This window comes from Fringilla coelebs (genome assembly GCF_963513975.1).
Source record: "Fringilla coelebs genome assembly, chromosome: 1".
In the NCBI taxonomy this organism is placed as follows: Eukaryota; Metazoa; Chordata; class Aves; order Passeriformes; family Fringillidae; genus Fringilla; species Fringilla coelebs.
In genome coordinates this window covers 106,088,113-106,107,595 of record NC_140028.1, presented here as the reverse complement: position 1 = coordinate 106,107,595, position 19,483 = coordinate 106,088,113, and the positions used below count along the sequence as shown (strand labels likewise).

The window sequence follows — 19,483 nt, the reverse complement described above, 5'->3', positions numbered from 1 at the left end:
AGAACAACACTTATTGAGGAGCAGCTGAGGGAACAGAAGTTATTTTATCCTGGAGAAAAGGAGGCTGAGGGGAGATCTTGGGGGTCTCTACAACCTAAAAAGATGTTGTGATGAGAGGGGGGTGGTTTCTTCTCCCATGAAACAATTAATAGGATATAAGCAAATGGCCTCAAACTGCATTGGAGAGGGGTGTTAGATTGGATAGTAGGAAAAATGATTTCAGGGAGAGGGTTGCCAAGCATTGGAACAGGCTCCCAAGGGAAGTGGGTGCACTACTATCCCTGGAGGTATTTAACATGTGCTGCTTTGGGACAGGGTTTACTGTGTTAGGTTAATGGTTGGCCTCCATGATCTTAGAGGTCTTTCCAACCTAAATGATTCTATGACTTTCTCTCCTTTAAAACACACAGATTCCCTAAATCTGCATCCCTGTGGCATGCCGACTGGATGCCCGGGGCAGCCATAGGCATCAGAACCCCACATGCTCCCACATCCCACCTGCTCCCACCCCTCTCCTGGGGCCGGGTTTTTACCTGGCTGGGGTGGAAGCCGTCGACGGGCTCGATCAGCTGCCAGGGCTCGCCTCCCATCTTGCGCCACTCCTGGGCCGCTGCAAAGAGCACAAACAGCGGGGTTCATCACCCGTGAGCACGGAGACACCGCCCAGAGACCTACCCCCTCCTCCTCAAAGCATCGCTGGTATTTTTAGGCACATGACAGCTCTATGTGAAGATTATGATAATTCACAGAGAGTTGTCAGAGCCTATAGTGTGTACAATCCCCTCTCCTTGGGGCAGTATTTAAGCCTTTATTGTTATTTTTTTTCCTCTGCGATATTTATGCAAGGAAGCGCTTTGAACATAAATGATCGTAAAACAATTCACTTTCCCTCCCAACTAAGATGGATGCTGTAGCAAGTAAAGCTGTAAATTATTTAATACTGATGTAACACTTGCATTTCCCATGTTAGTTGCATCTTCAGCAGTGCAAAAGAAAAAGTAGAGATAAAGAAAACAGCACTTTTTAGAGAAAGAAATGGTAACAGAATATTCACATGGGCTGAAATCTGCATGAACAGACTGTCATTTTTGGTTACTTATCTTCCAAGTGGTCTTTTTCAACTCCAACAAAATAACCTTTTGAATTACATAAGCGTGACATTCAATGCAAATGACGCTGTGCTGTAAGCCCTGGAGCCATTAGAGAAGTAAAAAGCTTTCTCTCTTCAAAAGGGCTGCAGAGTGATCAAACATGGGACTAGTGGATATGGCATTAACAGACTGTAAATTCAATAATTCCTTTCATAATGACAGATTAAGAATTCTTAATAGCGTTATGCAAGCATCCTGTCAGGAGGAAAATGTTCTCCATTCAAGTGCCACAGTTTGATCTGGGCTCACCACTGGTTTTTGGACCCTGGCTATAGTGTCAAAAAGTGATGTCTGGGCTCCCATGCTAACTCTAATTCACAGAAAGGTGATATTCCTGCTTTGACTGTAGAAACCCACTTGTGATGCTTCAGGCAGTGCCCAAAGTAAACTGTTTCAAGACATGGGGCTTGTAGGTTTGTTTTGAATTTGCAGTATGCTGGGCATAACACATATTCACCTTAGATTCCACCATGCAGGGCACATACAGATGCACAGTGAACTTACCCAACCCCTTATATGTGATATTGTACATGGAGCATAAGGCTGTGTCCTGTGTTTTAGTACATTTGTAGTTCATCTGTAGAGAGACTACAGTTCCAGAGCCAGAAACAGCAGAGGAGGAAGTAAGATTTGTATCAAGATAGGTCAATTTATACTATTATACTTGAATTCCAAAAATCCTAGAGCAGCCAAGCAAATACCCACCAGCTGAGTATATCCAGAGCTTGTCTTAGAGATGCCTGCTGCCTTGGCTGGACTAGATTAGAGCTTGCTCCCATCCACATCAAGGAAAAGGCATAACAAGCAACCTCTCTCCCCCTCTTTATTGCACTGCTTCATAAAAGAACCACTAATTTCTTTAGTCAAGGTCAACATGTGAGCTTGAGTGTCCACCTAAATCTAGAATAAATGCTAATGTACTCAAATTTTACTGGGAGAAAACTGGGAGCTGTTATGTACATATATATGCCCAAGCCAGCCTGAAATCTATGTACTCAGTGTGTAACCACTGCTAAATATTTGATGTCTGGAGAGTTTAGGGGAGGATTTGCTGCTTCCTTCAGAAAGAGACCAGAAAAGTAGGTCAGCAGCCTTAGCTGGCTTTTGAGCACACTCGCGATCTGACAGCTTTCATGATGGCAAGCTCAAATCCTTGGCTCCAGGGCTGCAGGAAATTTTGCAAAGTGTCTTTCAAAGCTGATGTTTGTATATGCATGTGTGATTTTGTTTACATCATTTATTTAACGCAATGTAATCAAGAACAGCAAATTATATTAAGATGTTTCCTTTTGTGAAAGCAAATAAATTAACTAAAGTTAGTAATTTAACTTATTAAAGTAATTTGCCTACCCAGCAGGTAGTTCTTTCCAAATCCTAATGACTTGTTAAATATTAAGTAGCTGAGGCAAAAGCCACCAGGAGACTTGGCCACCCTTGAAACTCTGTGCTATGAGAATGAACTTGACAGCGGAGCCCACCTCTCTGACAGAAAATTTTGGACAGAAAGTCTGCCTCTCCCATCCTCACTTCTTTACCTCCTCCTCCTCCATATGGTCTTCATGAGCCCCAGAACCAGCTTCCTGAATTGGGTCATGTAGGATAAAATAAGTTTGTGAATTTTGATGGGATTTGGCTGCAAAAGGAGATTTTTTTTTAATAATCTTAGGTGCTGTGGCAGCTTCGTGCTTTCAAGGACAGCTAAGCACTAATGGGAAGAAGCATTAGAGAAGTACACTTTAAAGCATTGTCAGGGTGCTTCTGTCCCTTTGTGGCTTTGGATTTAGATGTCTGCATGCTGGGATTTAAAATACAGTCCCCAGACAAAATTTTTCAATAAGGACTACATGGAACTACCTCTCTATGTGAACATAAAAACAAGGAAATGCAGATGAAGTTTTTTTCCTAATTATTATATACTCTTTTTTGAATGTAAACATTCAGGCTATCTGGGAGAGGCCCCAAGGTGGTGAGGGCTGGAGTTCCTGCCCCATGAACGGAGGCTGAGGAACAGGGATGGTCCATTCCAGGGAAGAGCCTGTGGGAAGACAATGTGCACGGTGCCAGTCTCTTCACAGCAGTGCACGCTGAGAGGGGGAGACAAGTTGTAACATGGGAGATCCAGGCTGGATATAGAAATAAAAAGCTGTTTTCCTACTTTCCCTTCACTGTCTAATTACTTGTAATATGTTGCCTAACTCAATTCCTCATCTCATGCTGATCCTCATTTTTAAAAAGAAGGAGTGTGTTTCTTCTTGTGATGAATCTCAGCTGATGCTGGGTGTTGCCTCAAGCTGGACCCTGTGCATCTTGCAAGGCAAGCAGAGCTGATTCAGGGATTCAGGGACAGGTGTGGGTCCCCACCCCCACAGGGACACTGCCTGCTCATGCCCATGCGTAATGACACAAGTTTCCTGGGTGTTTTAATTTATTTTAAGTATCAGTTTCAGAAGAAAGGGATTTAGGTAACGCATTTATCTAATGTCACTAAAGATCACAGAAGGACAAGTTTTGTAAGCTCTTCAAGTAAAAAGTTACAGTAGTATGTAGGTGTTTAAAGAAACATAGGAAGGATGCCAGTTATTCCTGGGAGAGGTGCTTCTACTTTTGGGAACAGTGAGAGGGTGGCTGTGTTATTGAGGCAGGGAAATGGCTGAGGAAAGATCTCCTTCCCAAGGCACTGCTCGGCCCAGAGGAGGCAGCATGAAGCCCAGTCAGTGATGAAGTAAGCTACATCTCATGAAGACCACTCTGACCACTGCAGGTATACATCTGCAGCCTAGATAAGCTGCTATAAAAGCAATGTTCAGAAATAAAACCAAACCTTACAGACCAATATGGTTTGAGATTTCTTTTTTCCTTCATCAGCCTGAGAAGCTGCAGTGGACAAGCAGGAGGACTTCTTAGCAGAGGCACATCTCTTGTCCTTGTCACTTTGCTATCCAAGAGGAAGTGGCCAGTGTGCTGTGTATCACTGGGGTGGTGGGTGCCAGCAGCTGTGGTTCCCAAGGTAGTGGTGGGATCTTGTCTCAGGAAAGGTGCCTGGTCACCCCAACCATGGAAGCCAGGAGAAGCTGGCATTAAGGATACCTCCTTGGCCACAGCCCTGACAGCAGGGTCACCCAGGCTGACTGACTGTACTGCCCTTCTACTTGTATAGAGCCAAAATATGAGGAGCATATCAGCGGGCCAGAACTTGAGTAAATGCTTTGTGAGAAAGACAGGGTAAAAAACAACTTACTTTGTCTCAGTGGGAAATCCATGTAGAAAATATCAAAGTTGGCAAATTTCTCAGATCTTGCTATTTCTTTCAGGACATTGGAAAGTTGTAACGCTCTCTGCAAAATCAAACGATTTAATGACTGTTCATTGCTATTCATGTTGCTTTGCATGAATTCAGCTTCTGTCACTGATGTGCAGGCAGGAATTTGAAAGCTAATGTTGCTCTTTCTTCTGGAGGATCGGAGGTGAATTGAGGCTCTTCATCAGAACATGGACTTGCATGAGCACCACCAGCCTTTGCAATACCCAGTTCATCCTCACAGACTGCACTGAGGTCTCAGCTGATTTCGTAAGTTTGTTACAGCACATGCTTATTTCACTGGAGACCTCCTTTAGTAGTGCCCCTACACTTATATAAATATTATAAGTTTTTTGCTTTTGGAGCTCTTTCTTAAAAAAATGCAAAACTTTTCTACAAGAGAAATGCCCTCTTTTCCTATTATCCTTGCCAGTACTAAGTTGGGGAGGATAATGCTTATCTATGCAGACCAAATTCCGCCCTTACTTTCAGAAGAGTAAATTACCACCACTGAGCGTCTGCCTGATACATCCAGTGTAATTTCTGCAGCCATAACAGAGATCAGGATCTCCTAAATATTTAAATTGTGCAGTTTGGATAATAACATAGACAATTAGTTTCAGACAGGGGCTCAGAATGATTAATTCATACCCTGCAGACATATGCATTGTTCATGGACAGAAGTTACATGTACTCTATGTTCTGTATTGTTGGTATGAATATATAAACTGCAATCCTGCAAAGGTTTAGGAATGTGCTTAATGGCCTCCTCCGAAGTCAAGGGGGACAGGGCGTAAAATGAAATACATATGTAAGCTTTGGTGAAATTAAGGTCATATTTTGTTGTTTAGTGAATGCAAACATTAATACAACCATACACAAAGATGACACCTTTGATAATATTTGGTTACTGGCTCCTTTTACATGGCTGCAGGGGATTGCTGGGATTAAAAATCAGCTTGTATCATAAGATGGCTGTTTTTATGTATCATTCACTTCTGCAGGCAGATTTTTAGGGTGAGTTTTAAGACATCTCTGTTCTGTCCGTTCCCATTCCTGCACTGAGCCTGGATGCTCCCTGGTCACACCATCTGGTGTTAAGTCCACAGAAATGTGTCTGAGGAAGATTAGCACAAATCCCAAATGAAAACAGGGTAAGGCTCTTGCTCTCAGGACCTGATCCTACAGCCAGAAAAATCTATGCAGCTGGCTTGTCATACCCACAGCTCACTTGATTCAAAAGCCTTTCCTTTCTTATCAGGCACATTTTCTTCTTAAAGAACATGAACCTGAACAGTTCTGTCTCAGGGAGATCACATCCCTTGAGCATAAATTTGGGTTGCTGAGAGGTTGTAACAGCAATACCTTTACAAATCCCTTAACTTGATCACGCTGCCTCCCAGAGCCTGAGAGGCATTTGAAAGAATAAGCGTGGATGTTTCCACAACTTCTCCTCACCTTTGGAAGAAAAAAACCCGTGCTGACATCTTGCCTTTGAGGCAATTGGGCTTCTCTCCTCAGGCACAGGGCAGAGTGTCTGAGCACTGGGGTGATCCCATTGCAGCCCCATGGAGACTTACCTCGGAGGTCAGATTCCTGAGGGTCTCATTGGGGGTCAGCCAGCCGCTGCAGGGGCTCACCTGGGCAGGCATGAGGAGAGGGGCTTTAGCAGCAGACCAAGATGAAAGGGGGGCTCCTAAGCCACAGCTGCAGACCTTACCTGGAGGCAGTCGAGGAAAGAGTAGAGTTGACGGTACGTGACATCCTTGTTCAGTTGTCCTGCAAAGCACAGAGAGCCAAACATTGTGTGCCCGATGGCCCAATGCGACTTCATTCTGCACGTCTGTGCATTCCTGTGCACAGGAATTACACCCCTGGGTGGGAAAAGGCACCCCCAGAGGCTCACCACGCCCCCAACGCCCAGGGTACCCTCTCAGCACCAGAGCTGGAGTGCAACAGAGGTGGCAGCATCAAGGCATCCTTCCTGCTGAGGTGCCCGTGTCCCCGCAGTGGGCAGAGCCGCACCCCTGCTTTTCCTGCATCCCTCTGCAGCCTTTCCTAGGGGATTTGTCTCACATGTGGGGTTAGTCATCACAGCCTATGCCAGCCTCCAAAGTGCATGGCTGATATTTTCCCATTAACCTGTCTCTCACCCACCAAAGAAATGCAGGGTTTGCAAAGCTGAAGGGTGCCTGTATACACTCTGAGTTCTGCATTTACTTCGCAGATGTTAGCCTTCAAAGGGAGAACAATTTTGCTGTCATGGAGGGAAGTGGATATGCTCGTGTGGGTGAGGAAATTCGAGCACCAAGTCAAGCACCCAGCTAACATTCCATAAAATTCACTGTGCTATGCAATAGCCTGGCTTGCTGGGAAAATGATCCATTTTCTCAATCTTTTTGCTTCTTTGGTAGCTACAACTAAGGTGAGAATTAAATGGCCACATTTTTTGTATTAGTTGTAATATTGTTTGTAGTACACTGATCATCCCATCAGGCTTTGATACTTTTGCAGTACTGAAATAGGAATTTCCTATTGTTGGTTTTAGGAACTGCAAAGTGTAATCTCTCCCCTGTGAAATGGGCTGCTCAGGTTGCTTTGCAGTGGCTCCCTGATACAGATGTGTTTTCTGCCTTTCACACAGCTGCCCATCACCCAGCAGCAGTTCCAACTGCCCAGAAAGCAAAAGGTAGGCAGTTCAAAGATCTAGGAACGCTTCTGGCTATTTGGATGTACCAGATTCCTTTAGCTTGAAGCATCAGGCCCTGGGAGGGGCTGTTGTGGGGACCGGGGATTTGGCAGAAAGACAGACTGATGTCTGGTCATGGCTGACTGGCAGCCAAATGGGGAAAATGGCTCACAGCCTGTTGGAGGATGTGCCAGAAGGGATCCCTTGCTGCAAAACGTGTTGCTTAGGATTAATTGGGTCCCTCCAAGGCAAATCAGCCCCTCTGAAAATTTTCCAGCTGATCCTATAGTTAATCACTCCTGATTTGGCTACGTGTTGTCTGTGATAATTAGATACCTAGTCAGAGGAACTGTCGCTGTGATCAACATGCACTCAAGGGAAGAAATGGTTTTGTGTGACTAAAAATTAATTATGACAGGTTTCCCCTGCCTTGAAAAGGGTAAGATTTTTCTCTTTTTTTTCCCTTAACTTTTTTAAAATTGGTACTAGTATAGTGGTTATGAAAGAAAAATATAGGAATGGAAATGGGAAAGATGTGGGCCCATTGGTAATTACTTGGGAACCTTGGGGAAACCACAACACAGCTGCAAACTGTGTTAGCCAGTGGTTGCCAAAATCATCTGAAGTTGTAATCTCCCATTTTAATGATGTGATTTAGCTTCTCTCTCTCTTTGCTGGTGAGAACTATTATGACAACAACTTCCTGCCTGTCAGATTCAGAAAAGATTCTTTTACTCCAATACAAGTAAGTACATGCTTTTGGTCTAGAAAGCCAAGGAGTGAGTGGTCTGTTAATGGTCAGAGGTACTGTGCCATTCACACTCTGATATGACAGGATCCCAAAGGCAGCCTCCAAATCTCTGGAAAAAAAATGCCCCGAAGCACTTTACACTCTGAGGGAATGTTCCAAAACATGGCTGCACACAGTATGAGGTTTCAATCATCACATGTAGCTAGTGTAGGAGGTGCCCGGCACCCAGTGCTGGCAGAAAATTTATTTCTCTAATATAAAAAAAGTCTTTTGGAACCCTCTGACTTAATCTTTTGCCTTGGTCCACATCCAGTTTTACCACAGAATCCACCAGTCAGTGAGTGTAAACCAAATGCCCATCTCCACCTGTAACAGCAATCAGGATGAAATGCAGGCAGGCTGGCCACAATTCTGGGCCAAGACTGCTGTAGAACAGCTTGTTTACACCAGCACAACACGTGTTGAGCCTGGTTTGGAGCTGGGTGGGTATGGCTTAACCACTCAGAATAGGGGTCTATCCTGTCCTGCACTGGGAAAGGTAAGAGCTGTCATTCCTACTTCTGCAGCACAGCCAATATCTGCCTCATATTTCTCAGATCTCCTCCACGCTGTCAGGTTTGCTTGAAGTCATCAATGGATTCATAGATGTTTTAGGGAGAGAAGCCAACATGAATGGGCAGATGACCAGGAGGAGCCCCACAAGACCTCAAATTTACCTAGAGGATGGTATCTGTCATGCAGGTTATCCCAGAGGAAGCGACCATCCACCAAGCCTGTTAGAATCACGTGGCTGCCATTTGGAAGATGGGTGTCCAGGTATCGCAGGGCTTGCACCACATTGGAGAGCATTTCTTTGGGTGTGGTCATGTGGGCCAGGGTGTCACGTTCCCTAAAGGAGAGAATGCCAGGAGGACATTGTGTCAGGAATGCGGTGTTCCCAAAAGGGCACCTGAAACAGTGTCATTTTCTCTGTCTGCTGCTCTTCCACATTAAGTCAGCTGAATAAAACATTAGAAAAATGCTGTGATGTCTCTCACTTGTCATTGCCAAAATCAGATGTGATATAAAAACCTCCCTCCCTCAGCATACCCCGTCTTTCTGCTAAAAACAGACAAATTAATCCCTTTTTTATAGAGTGGACTCCAGTTGTGGGTTAACCTCAGTGGGCAGCTAAGCATCACACAGCTGCTCACCTGCTTTCCTTCCTCCACTTCCTCCGCAGTGAGACAGGGGAAAAAGAGAGAGTAAAAGCAAGAAAAGTTGAGGGTCAAGGTAAAAAACCAAACCAAAGCAGTTATTGTTCAGTAAGTGAGGAGGAAGTAGAAGAAGAGAGAAAGCAAGCAAAGAAGTAATGTAAAACCAATCCCTCATCACAGCTGGGTGAAAGTAAGACTTCTTTCCCCATGGGTTCCTGTACATACTTTACCTTTAACATGCTCTTTGATTATGCAAGGTAGGAATGTTTAAGGTGGCTTTGTCTCTCACATGTCATACACCTCTTACTACAGCTCTCCAGGAGGGCAGGAGAGGGGTCTGGACAAATGTCTGAGCCTGGAGAGAGGTGATGCCTAAGATTAAAATAGTCCATTGGGGTACAGGAGCTGTGTCAGTGTTCCACATGGACTGAATTTTGTGACTCATTGTCAGGCATGAACCTCTTCAATCCAGATTCCCCAGCCCAGGCTTATCCTTTCCCTCTTGTATTTAGCTGTGAATGCTGCAGGAGTGTGAGGGGAAATTAAATCCTAAAGTTGAAATACATTTCAATTTATGTAAGAAAAACAAACAAGCAGAACCACCCCAGGCTGCCTGGAGAACACTGCTCTAGTGATGTTATTATGGCAACCACTTTATTACAGAAAAAGCAGCCAGGCACTCTCCCAGCCGAGAACTTTGCTGCGCTCTCGGGGTGCACGTGTCCATAGCAGGGGCTGACAGCAAGGGAGCACACAGCCCTGGGAAGGTTGTCCCATCCCATCAAGAGAGGATCTGTCGGAACCCAGGACATCCCTCTGGCTGCCCTGGAGGACTCGAGACCCTGGCAGGGGGCCCAGAGACCTTGGCACGGAGTCAAAAACACCTGTGCCTTCGATTTGAACCCATGGAAACATGTACCAACTTTGTGTGAGGATTTACAAACTACAAGGGTTTGAGTAGAATGGTAGTGAATTTATCACAGGGTGAAAAAGTAGAATTTTGGGGGTTCAAGAGGTAAGATGGAGGAATCTGGGCATGTCCTGTCTTTCCTCTTCTTCTTCTTGTCCTCCATCTTCTGCTGTGGTGGTTACACTTCTGGATTGGTTTAGGCTAGAGACAGACTGTCTAACATAGGTGATAGGTATTGGAAAATTATTGTAAATAAAGTACACGTAGCTTCTAGTACAAAAAACTAACACCACCCAAGGGTGGGCAGTGTGCCACGACTCGACCTGCCAGACAGATCTCAGGAGGTCAGAAAAAGAATTTATTAGATAAGAGAAAATAAACAACCTTGAAAACCAGAGCTGAGGAATCTCGACTTCTTCTTTGGTCACGGGGCTGGGAAAAAAGACTCTTTAATACCTCAGGAGCCATTTCAGCAACACAAAACCCCAGAAGGATCCTTCCACCTTGGCAAGCAGGGTCTTGTGACAGTTTTCATGCCGTCTTGGTGGTGTGGCCCAGCTGAACAAGGTGTTCAGAAAGAAAGGTCAAAAAGAAAGACAGGGGATGTCCTTCCAAACAAGAAGGTTGCACTAAAGACCACCTTCATTGTTTTAGTGCTCCCCACATTTTGTCCTCTTACTTGTGCTCTTTGCTTGTAGAAAAGCAATCACCTTAGCAGCCAGACAGCTCCATCCAGGTCCTTTCCTTAGGATAGTCTTTTCATCTCTTTCTTGGTTTCCCAGGGGTGAGAGAAGGGCAAACTTGATGCTTGCAGCTCTGAGCAAGATGCATCGGGTCAGATTCCTTGTCAGTGAACACCATAGAAGCAGGAGCTTTCCAAAGCACTCTTGTTCTTGAGGCATTCAAAATTTTTAGATTCAGAGGGGGGAAGTGGATGCTGAATCCTGTGTGGGAGAGCCATGTTCCCTTAGAGGGATTTGGGATTCTTCAGTGAGCTGCTTTTTGCACACAGAATAATAACTGGGTGAGCTTCCTGGCCCCAGAAATTTATCTTAATGCAGTATGTGTTGCTGAAGTGTTTGAGACTTTCTAGCAGGGAGAACTGAAAAACAGCATTAGGATTCAGGTTTATCCTTGTGACAGCTGCCAAATCAAGCTACTTTTGAGATAAGACTGTGGATTTGCTCTGAAATTACTTCATTTCGCCTACAGGTGTTGCAGCACTTGATTTCAAAATACTGGTCTGATGTAAGGCCTCAACCACAAGCAAACTTGTCAGCACAAGCCAAAATTAATATGACATTCGTAATTCCACTTTCTCTTGTCATACAGTGTTGAAGTCATGCAGATATGTCTTCACATTTCTTTTCTGTGCCAGGCTATGAAATCTGAATGAGTAGAAAGCCACCTTGGAGGCGTGTCCAATTTTGTCTCTGCCATAAGGACTCCAAGGTGCCTGGGTGAGAACCAGGGTCTGTTGTGGTACCCTCCCCGCATTCCCCTGGGCTTGCTGCACAGGGCTGGTGTGCCCAGGGCACGAGGGCTAGAGGGGCTGCCTGCTCACACACTGCTTTTAGGGCAGGAGGGGTGCAGCAGCCCCTTGGTGCTGATAGCTGTACCACAAAGGGGCACTATGCTCTTCCTGGCACTGGTGTCACTTTGTACAAGCTCCTTTCATGGAGGGTTGCTGCTCACCCTGCTTTGCTGCTGCCACCTTGCTGTTTGTTGCAGATGTGTGCAGGAGAGGCTGGAGAAATGGTGCTGTACCCAAAATGCAACTAATATTTGCATTAACTGTACAGCATTTGAGACTTCTGGTGCTCATTATTTTCTTGTCTGATTTTTTTTTTCCTAGGTCTCTGTATCCCCTATTTACACCTCAGTGGGCTGAGAGATACCATTGCCATCTGTCTTTATTTTTCTCACCCCCCTGTTTGGACACCACGGTGTGGAGACTACGGGGAATGTGTAACACAGGCTGCCAATTTCATTATCCTTTCCCTCTACAAACATCCACATTACTCATTGCCCTGCTCTTCACATGGGATGAAATACCTACATTTTAACAGTGCTTTAGGAAGAGCTGTGTCTCCAGTCTGCTCAGCACACTGCCCTCTTTTGAAGCCAAAATGCAGGATAAGGCCAGGAAGGCTGTATTGCAGCAGTTTAGAGCTGTCCTTGAAGAGGTTTTTATTTGCCAAGCCTAGGTTTGAAGTCAAGCCCATCAGATGCTCGGCATCCTCTGTAACCTCTGTAGGTACATCAGAGCCAGGGCAACTACACAGTCACTGGACACTGAAACAAATCTCTCCCTGCTGTCCATCCCCCTCAATGGAAACAGCACAATGCTACAGAAGCTGTGGCATCTTTCCTTGCAGGAGTCACAGGGATCACTACAGCCTGATAGCCTCTTTTGATGCTGTGAATGTTTTGGAAGAAAACAGACAGAAAACAGCAGTGAGAATTTGGGCAGACAAAAGTGTCTCTGCCAGATAGTGAATGCTGGGATAAAAGACATCAGAGTTTTGAGCAAGCATTAAATACTGCTCGGGAAGGTTTTGGAATACACAAATGGGTGAGGCAAGGTCAAAACAGCTTAAATTTCTGGAAAATTTCTTTTTACTTCAGATGAGTAGAAAGCAGTGTTAGAGACAGGGTAAGCAAAAGGAATAGTCTGCAGAATGAGGAATAAAAAAAAGGAAAAAGAGGTGCTTTTAGCTAAGGCAGTGACACAGCAGAATTGAAATATGTGCACAACAGAGCCTGGGCCAAGCCTGTGAGAAGACACCTTGAAAGTCTCCATGGCAGGAGTCATGGACTTCAGCAAAGGTGGAATTTTTATTTTCTGTGGAAGGGGAAGTAGGGGCTTTATCATCCTGGCAATGGATGCAATGATCTCTCTATAAGCTTCCCAGTAAACAGATCCCCAGGACACTCTTGTCAGCAAGTACCAGGAAGCTTGTGACCGCTTTTCCCTCTCAGTCAGAGCATGTAGCACTGCTTTTGAGGATTTGTGCATCTTTTCCCCAACAGGAGCAGGTTGCTGAGGGCAGATTTGGCAGTTCTGGGCGGGGGTGCAGAGAGAGCACGAGCACCAGAGGGTGAATGTTTCATGGGAGGTGATTTCTGTGTGCTGCCTGCATGTGGCTAGGGTGAGGGTCATGCCAGAAAAGGACCTAAAGGTGTCCCTGTGGCCCCACTTCTGCCACAGCTGAGGGCTCCCAGTTTTTGCAGTGGTGAGGAAAGTCCTGCCTGGCTGTGAACATCCTCATCTGGAACACAGCACCTGGCAAACAAAGCTTCAACCCGTGAACTGCCTGTTAAGAGTTTTAGGACGCCAAACCTTGGCCATTTTCATGGCCACATCTGACAGTCTGCATATAGCTCCCACTTCGTTATACAATTTGCAGGTGAGAATTTTCAAAACCTTTGGCAGGAAACTTAGCTGAGCGTGCAGCATTTATTAAAGTGAGTGTTTTGAAAGTCTCTGTGTAAGTAAGATGGATTTCTTCCATGCACAAGAAAAGCTGAAGATTGACCATGGTGAAAATAATGTTGCACTAGCAACAGCACTCAGGCCTCCTGCAAGACCAAAACTGCAGTATGGATGTGCTGGGCACTGGCCTGGTTGCCAGGTGTTTTCTGCCTTCCCACTGCCAGGAGGAAGGGAAGCATCCAGCTAGTGACCTCTTGGTGTCCCTGTGGGCACTGCTAATGGGTAATACCAGAACTATTAGTTTTGAAAGCTTCAGTTCATTCTCCTGCAGAGTTTATGATGTGAATAAAGCCAGAAAGACAAAACACCTCATCAGGGGAGCACAGCAAAGAGCGCAGGAAGCAGAGGCAGGGTGAAAATGGACCTCGATAGGGGACTATATTGTCATTCCCCAGAAATGATGAACCAGTCGTGCTCTCCCTCCTGCGAGGAGGTGGCACAAGAGGTAAGATGGATCTACATGCTTTTAAGCACTTCCCCCCCTCCCGTTGTTATTATTCATTTCCTCTGCTACGTTAGAAATAATTACTCCAGACATACCATTAGTCATTTTATGACTGGCTTATAAAAGAAAGAAAGAAATGCAAGCTCCAAACAAGGACTGGTAGGTGCCTATGACAAATACAGGTAAGGAAACAAGAAGTATTTTCAGCAGAAAATTAAGAAAGAAGGACCAATAGCAATGAAAAATGCCATCATGGAGAAGCACAAAGCAGTGAGACACAAATGTCCAGGCAGTCAGCAGTTCTCTAAAAAAGTCAAATTTATGCTACTGTAAGTGTTCATTTAGTTTACTCCTTACCCATTGCAGACATCATTCCCAATTGTAGCATAGATAACTATGGCTGGATTGTCCAACAGCTGGTTTCTGGCCAAACTAAAAGATAAATAAAAGGTAAATATGGAGCTATGTTAATGGGGAATTTCACTTTCAGTGTCTGAATCACACACCATGCTTGTGTGAGATCACATTTGGAAGTATCCTGCTTGGATATGGCCAATACCCAAATTACTGTGCTCCTATGCTTTTTGCATAAGCTTTTTGCTTTTTTGAGTTCTTTTGTTTTGTTTTGGATTTTTTTTTGGTGGTTGTTTTTTTTCACTCTAGTTTTATATTTTTGTAAAGTTACTTAAATGGAGTTATTTTCACTTCTCCCTTTTGCTGCTCATGGACTTGTCTTTTTCACTGTTTTTCCTGCTGGCTTTCCATTTTCTTCGTGTTATTCAGAAGCCAAATCAAATAGTTTCTCTTTGGGGCAAAGACATGAATCAAGATGGGGATTTTTTAATCATAGATGGGAGAGGAAGACTCGGTTTGGCTGACAACTAAATCTATGTGTAGAATTGAACTAAAGATCAAATCAGGATGTGGTTTGAATCTCAGTGCTAAAGGGGAAGAATTCATTACTTCTTTGTCAGGATGAGAGAAAAATAAATCCTTTAGGACACAAACCATATCAGTGTCAAGCAAACTAAATCAAACCCAGCTGACCCACAACCCACCCAAATCCATCTGAAAAGGAGAGTTGCAGCCTCTCACTACTCAGTAGCTACTGAGTTATATCCATATGGAAATAACAGTGGGCCTGCCCATGTCTATCCACATTGCTACACAGTTAAGGGGACACAACACACAGATTTATGGAAAGGTGTAGTCTCTCCCCTAAAATCACTGGAAATGCTCCACTGGCTTAGCAGAGCCAAGGTCAAGGCCAGGGAGATTATGATATCCACACTTAAACCCAGTTTTCTTCTGTTGATGAATGTTGATCCTAGAGAAGAAAGAGCCAGCACTTCAGAGCACACTGGTCAAGGGAAGCTGTGCTTTTTAGAACATTCATGGATAAAACAATCCTCACAGTGCTTTGCTCGTTTCTGTCAAAGAGGTAGAACTCCATCAGTGCTCCTGTACCTCAAGTTAGCTCTTGAATCCCCTTAAGCACTCACCTTTTTATTAAAGAGAGGAGGTTTCCTGAAGAACCACCTGATCGCACATAGAGGGAACAAGAGAAATAGTACAACATTGTTATAGGGACAAAAAACCCTGAATGCAAAACCAAACTACATTGCATATTTCCAAAAATATAGAAACATTGAAAGTAAAAATGGAGCAACAATTCATCTCTGTAACCTTTTTAGGTGTTGGCACCAAGAAGTAAAGCTATATCCAGGGACCTGCTGCTTTCTTATCTGAGTTGCACACTTTAGCCTGTAGAAAATCAAATACTTTAAAGTGCAGGGTTATTTGGATCTGGCTTTTAATCCAGATCTGGCAGCTTCTTCCCATCTGTTGAACATAGTAGTCTCCTGTAAACCAGCCAACCTGACTTGTCAACAGTCAATCTATTTTAACTTTCCCTATAAATTGCAAAGGGAACTGTTCTCACTCTTCTGAGAGAGTAAAAGTGTCTCACAGCTCTACCACATTGGGACTGATTCAGGTCCTAAACATAGGCACCAAGTGCCATTTTTGACATCCCAGAGTATCCAAGACACCTGCAGCAGGGCTGGCAGATACATCACAAGATGCATGAGAGATTGTGCACTTCTGGAGAGGCAGCTGGAGGTAGAAAATATACCATAAAGCACCTCAAATAGCTGTAGACACCAGTGTTTGGATTCCTGCACGGCTCTCCCCACAAGTGTCAGACTTAGAAAAAGTAGTATTAGACCAGCTGCACTCCTCCCAAGAGGAGTTCAATTTTAGCAATTCACCCAAAGGGTTGGATGAAAATCTTTCCTCCTTGAGGAAAGGAGCTGGCTATACCTAAACCTCTGTGAGCATCTGTAATATTTCATTTATGTTTTGAATGAGAAAAGCATTCCCATTTAGTAAAGCTTTTGTGCATTAAACTTATTAGAGGATCTTTAAAGGCTGTGCACATTCATCCCAACCATCTCCAGCACACAAACCAAACTCCATCACCTGCAGTACAGGAAGGATAGCAAACAAGGAGCCAAAAAAGACTTTATGCTTTGGTCAAGATGAGACTAGGTCTGTGATTGCAAGAAGCTCACCTCATAGCAAGGTACAGAAACATAAACTTCAGAGAAGCCGATCCTACAGGTCGTACTGGCTCTTATTTTTCAGTATTTTCACTCTCTCCTCATTTTTTCATTCCTTCTCCTCTTTTATTCTCCTCCTCCTATTCTCAGCTCAACGCTTCCCTGATCTTTCTCTTCTCTTTTCTGCATTGTGCTTCTGAAGCTTGCTTTGAGGAGTAAATCCTACCCTCCCTGCAGCTCCTGAGGGGAAACTTGTGGACAGAACATCATTAAATCCCTGCTGGATTGGTATGGGGGAAGAGATCTAAGATATAAACCCCTAAGGTAGCAATAATACACTTTGCATTTTAATAGTGATGCCTTTGTTATTATCACTCACAGAGATGCCAGCCGCATATATCAAGGAATCTTTTATGTTTTAAATAATCCAGTTCTTCCAAGCTGAAAATGAATGTATCAATCTGCTGCTTCTCTCCTGGGGGTTGCTGATCCATTCAAAAATCCAGCCCTTCTATTGAAAAGCTCTTTTCAGCATGGTGAGAGCCCCACAAAAACCTCAGAAACTATGGCTTGGAACACAACTACCAAAAGTTGGGGTTTTTTTCTGTTTAATAGCCCTTCTTTCAGTTAGAGCTGAACACCCTCTGTTTAATCCATTCTGTCACAAGGCTCCCTGGACTGTGGCTATGGTTTCTCCATAAATAAGCTAGTGGGACCTCTAGAAATTAAAATGTATTTTCAAAAAAACAATAAGCATAAGCTGTTCTTGGGTATCTATTACCTCCACAAACATAGGTAGTTATAAGTAGCTCAGCAGAAAGCATTAGCACAGTTACAAATCAAAACATCAAGAAAATGAATGGGTATTTTAGAAAGGAGTTTTTATGGGTAAATTGAGTCTTCAAGGAAGCTTTTGTGATACAGTGAAATCTGTGATGAAAACATTCAAGAGAGAAAAGGAGATGAAGCAGCACAGTTACCCTTACACTGTTCAATGGCCTGGAATCTCCTCCTGGATCTTTCCTGCCTCTCTCTCTGTTTCTTTCCAAATATTCTCAGACTGGTGAGGTTTTTTTTTAGTTTTGGTTCAGAAATCAAGGTTGGGTTTGCTTCCAAACGGAAGGGTCCACCACCTCCAGAGGATAATGGGATTTTTTAAGAAAGGGAAGGCAGCAATGCTGTTAGCACGGAGCCTGGGGAAACCTTTCTCCATGGTGAAGTTGTATGCCCCGAGAAGAGCAGGGGGGAATGTCCCTTTGTGCTGAGTCTGACACAGTGCTGGTGCTTTTGGAGGGGAGCAGGACAGGAACATTGCTCTTGGTGCCTGGCTTGGCTTGCCATCCCTGGGCTCTAGCTCTTGGCTGCATATCTCCTCCCCCAGACCAGCATCCTTTCCTTGCACACATGTGGGGCTGTGAAGCATCATTTTCAGAGGAAGGTTTAGTTGTCCCAGGTGGGGTTAGGTCAGGCTGCTCAGCTGTTTGCTTTATTGACACTGAGGGTAGCTTTTTAAATCCTCCCATTCTGGGAAACTATTACACCAAATGAGGCAATAAAAGTGAACCTTTACAATGCAGTGTCAGTGCGATGATTTAGAGAAGATATCCTGAGATTCTTCTCTTACTGGTAATTTTTCCCTTTTTAAATTCACTTCTTAATTTCTGCAGAGTCTTTTGCCGTGACACAGGCTCACCTCTTTTTATATCCTGCAGGTGTCTGTAGTGTAAGTGGAAAGGGGATATGTGGAGAGAAAAACGAATGATGAACACAGTGAGAGATTATAAAAAAATCTACAAGGGAATTGGGAAAAGGAAGCACATGAAATACTACTCCCATTAATGTAAAAAGAGCAGAACAAGATAATTAGGGTATCAGGTACTGAGGCAAATTGGATATAAATGAGGAGAACCATTGGCCTAGTCATCCTTGACCATCTAGTCTGGCCCTTTTTAAATTCTCTCTCACCAGAAAGCCCACCTGGAGGACTGCAGTGATGGGAGCCACGAACTCTAATGCCCTGCAACTTACAGGCAAGAAAGTCAGAAGCACCTGACTGATGACCCCAAAGATGTTGTAAAACACTTTCACAGAAGACTCAAAGCCTCAGGAGCACCATGTGTGCCACAGGAAGGAGCAAGGCATATGAGAGGCATTGGCAGTGCCAGTGGTACCAGAATGCAATTTTGCAATTTTTAAGGTGAAAATGCCCACCTGAGCCTGGAAGTGATCCCTGCATCATGATACCTGTCTGTGCAACCTCTTCTGCCTGGTAAGATCACAGACTCACAGAATCACAGAGTTTTTAGGGTTGAAAGCCACTTCTTGGAGATCGTCTGGTCCAACCCCCCTGCCAAGGCAGGGTCACCTGGAGCAGGTGACACAGGAACACAGCCAGGTGGGTTTGGAATGGCTCCAGAGAGGGAGACTCCACACCCTCCCTGGGCAGCTGTTCAGTGCTCTGCCACCCTCAGGGTAAAGAAGTTCCTCCTTGTCTTGAGGTGAAACTTCTTGAAGTTTATCTTATAGCCATTGCTTCTCATCCTGTTGCTGAACACCACCAAAAGACTCCAGCAGTGTCCTCTTGGCACCTGCCTTAGGGAATATTTATATGTATCTGTTTGTTGGAGGTGGAGGGCTGGGGCAGATCCTTTCTGATCCAAATTTTTTTCAGGGAATTCCAACAATTTAATAAGTTTCTAAGTAGTTCTAGAGACAGCAGGGCTCCTCATTTGTAGCCAGCATGAATCATCTGCTGGAAAGGAAGAACATCCCATATAGCCAAATTATCTACGCAAGGAAAATAAATTTTCCCAAGCTTCTGCAGCCAGTTTTCTGAAGCATGAAAATTAATTAAATACAATAGAAACAAAAAGGCATAATCACAGCATAATCAAGTGTCTTTTAAGCCTGCTGTTAGGGACATCAGCTAATCCAAGACACAAAAGCTAACATCATAAACTTCAATTTATAAGGAAGACTACTGTCA

At 44.3% G+C, this 19,483-nt stretch overlaps 1 protein-coding gene across 1 annotated transcript in view; it reads right to left on the bottom strand.

Moving 5' to 3' along the window:
• AOAH (acyloxyacyl hydrolase) overlaps nucleotides 1–19,483 on the bottom strand; it is a gene marked incomplete at its 5' end in the record, with an annotated part of 76,960 nt that overhangs the window by 5,940 nt on the left and 51,537 nt on the right. The window contains 7 exons of the mRNA XM_084207737.1: nucleotides 534–610; nucleotides 4,390–4,486; nucleotides 6,030–6,089; nucleotides 6,170–6,228; nucleotides 8,606–8,778; nucleotides 14,294–14,368; nucleotides 15,439–15,475. Of these exons, the coding sequence (XP_084063863.1) occupies nucleotides 534–610; nucleotides 4,390–4,486; nucleotides 6,030–6,089; nucleotides 6,170–6,228; nucleotides 8,606–8,778; nucleotides 14,294–14,368; nucleotides 15,439–15,475 (578 nt within the window). The remainder of the gene's footprint in view (nucleotides 1–533; nucleotides 611–4,389; nucleotides 4,487–6,029; nucleotides 6,090–6,169; nucleotides 6,229–8,605; nucleotides 8,779–14,293; nucleotides 14,369–15,438; nucleotides 15,476–19,483) is intronic.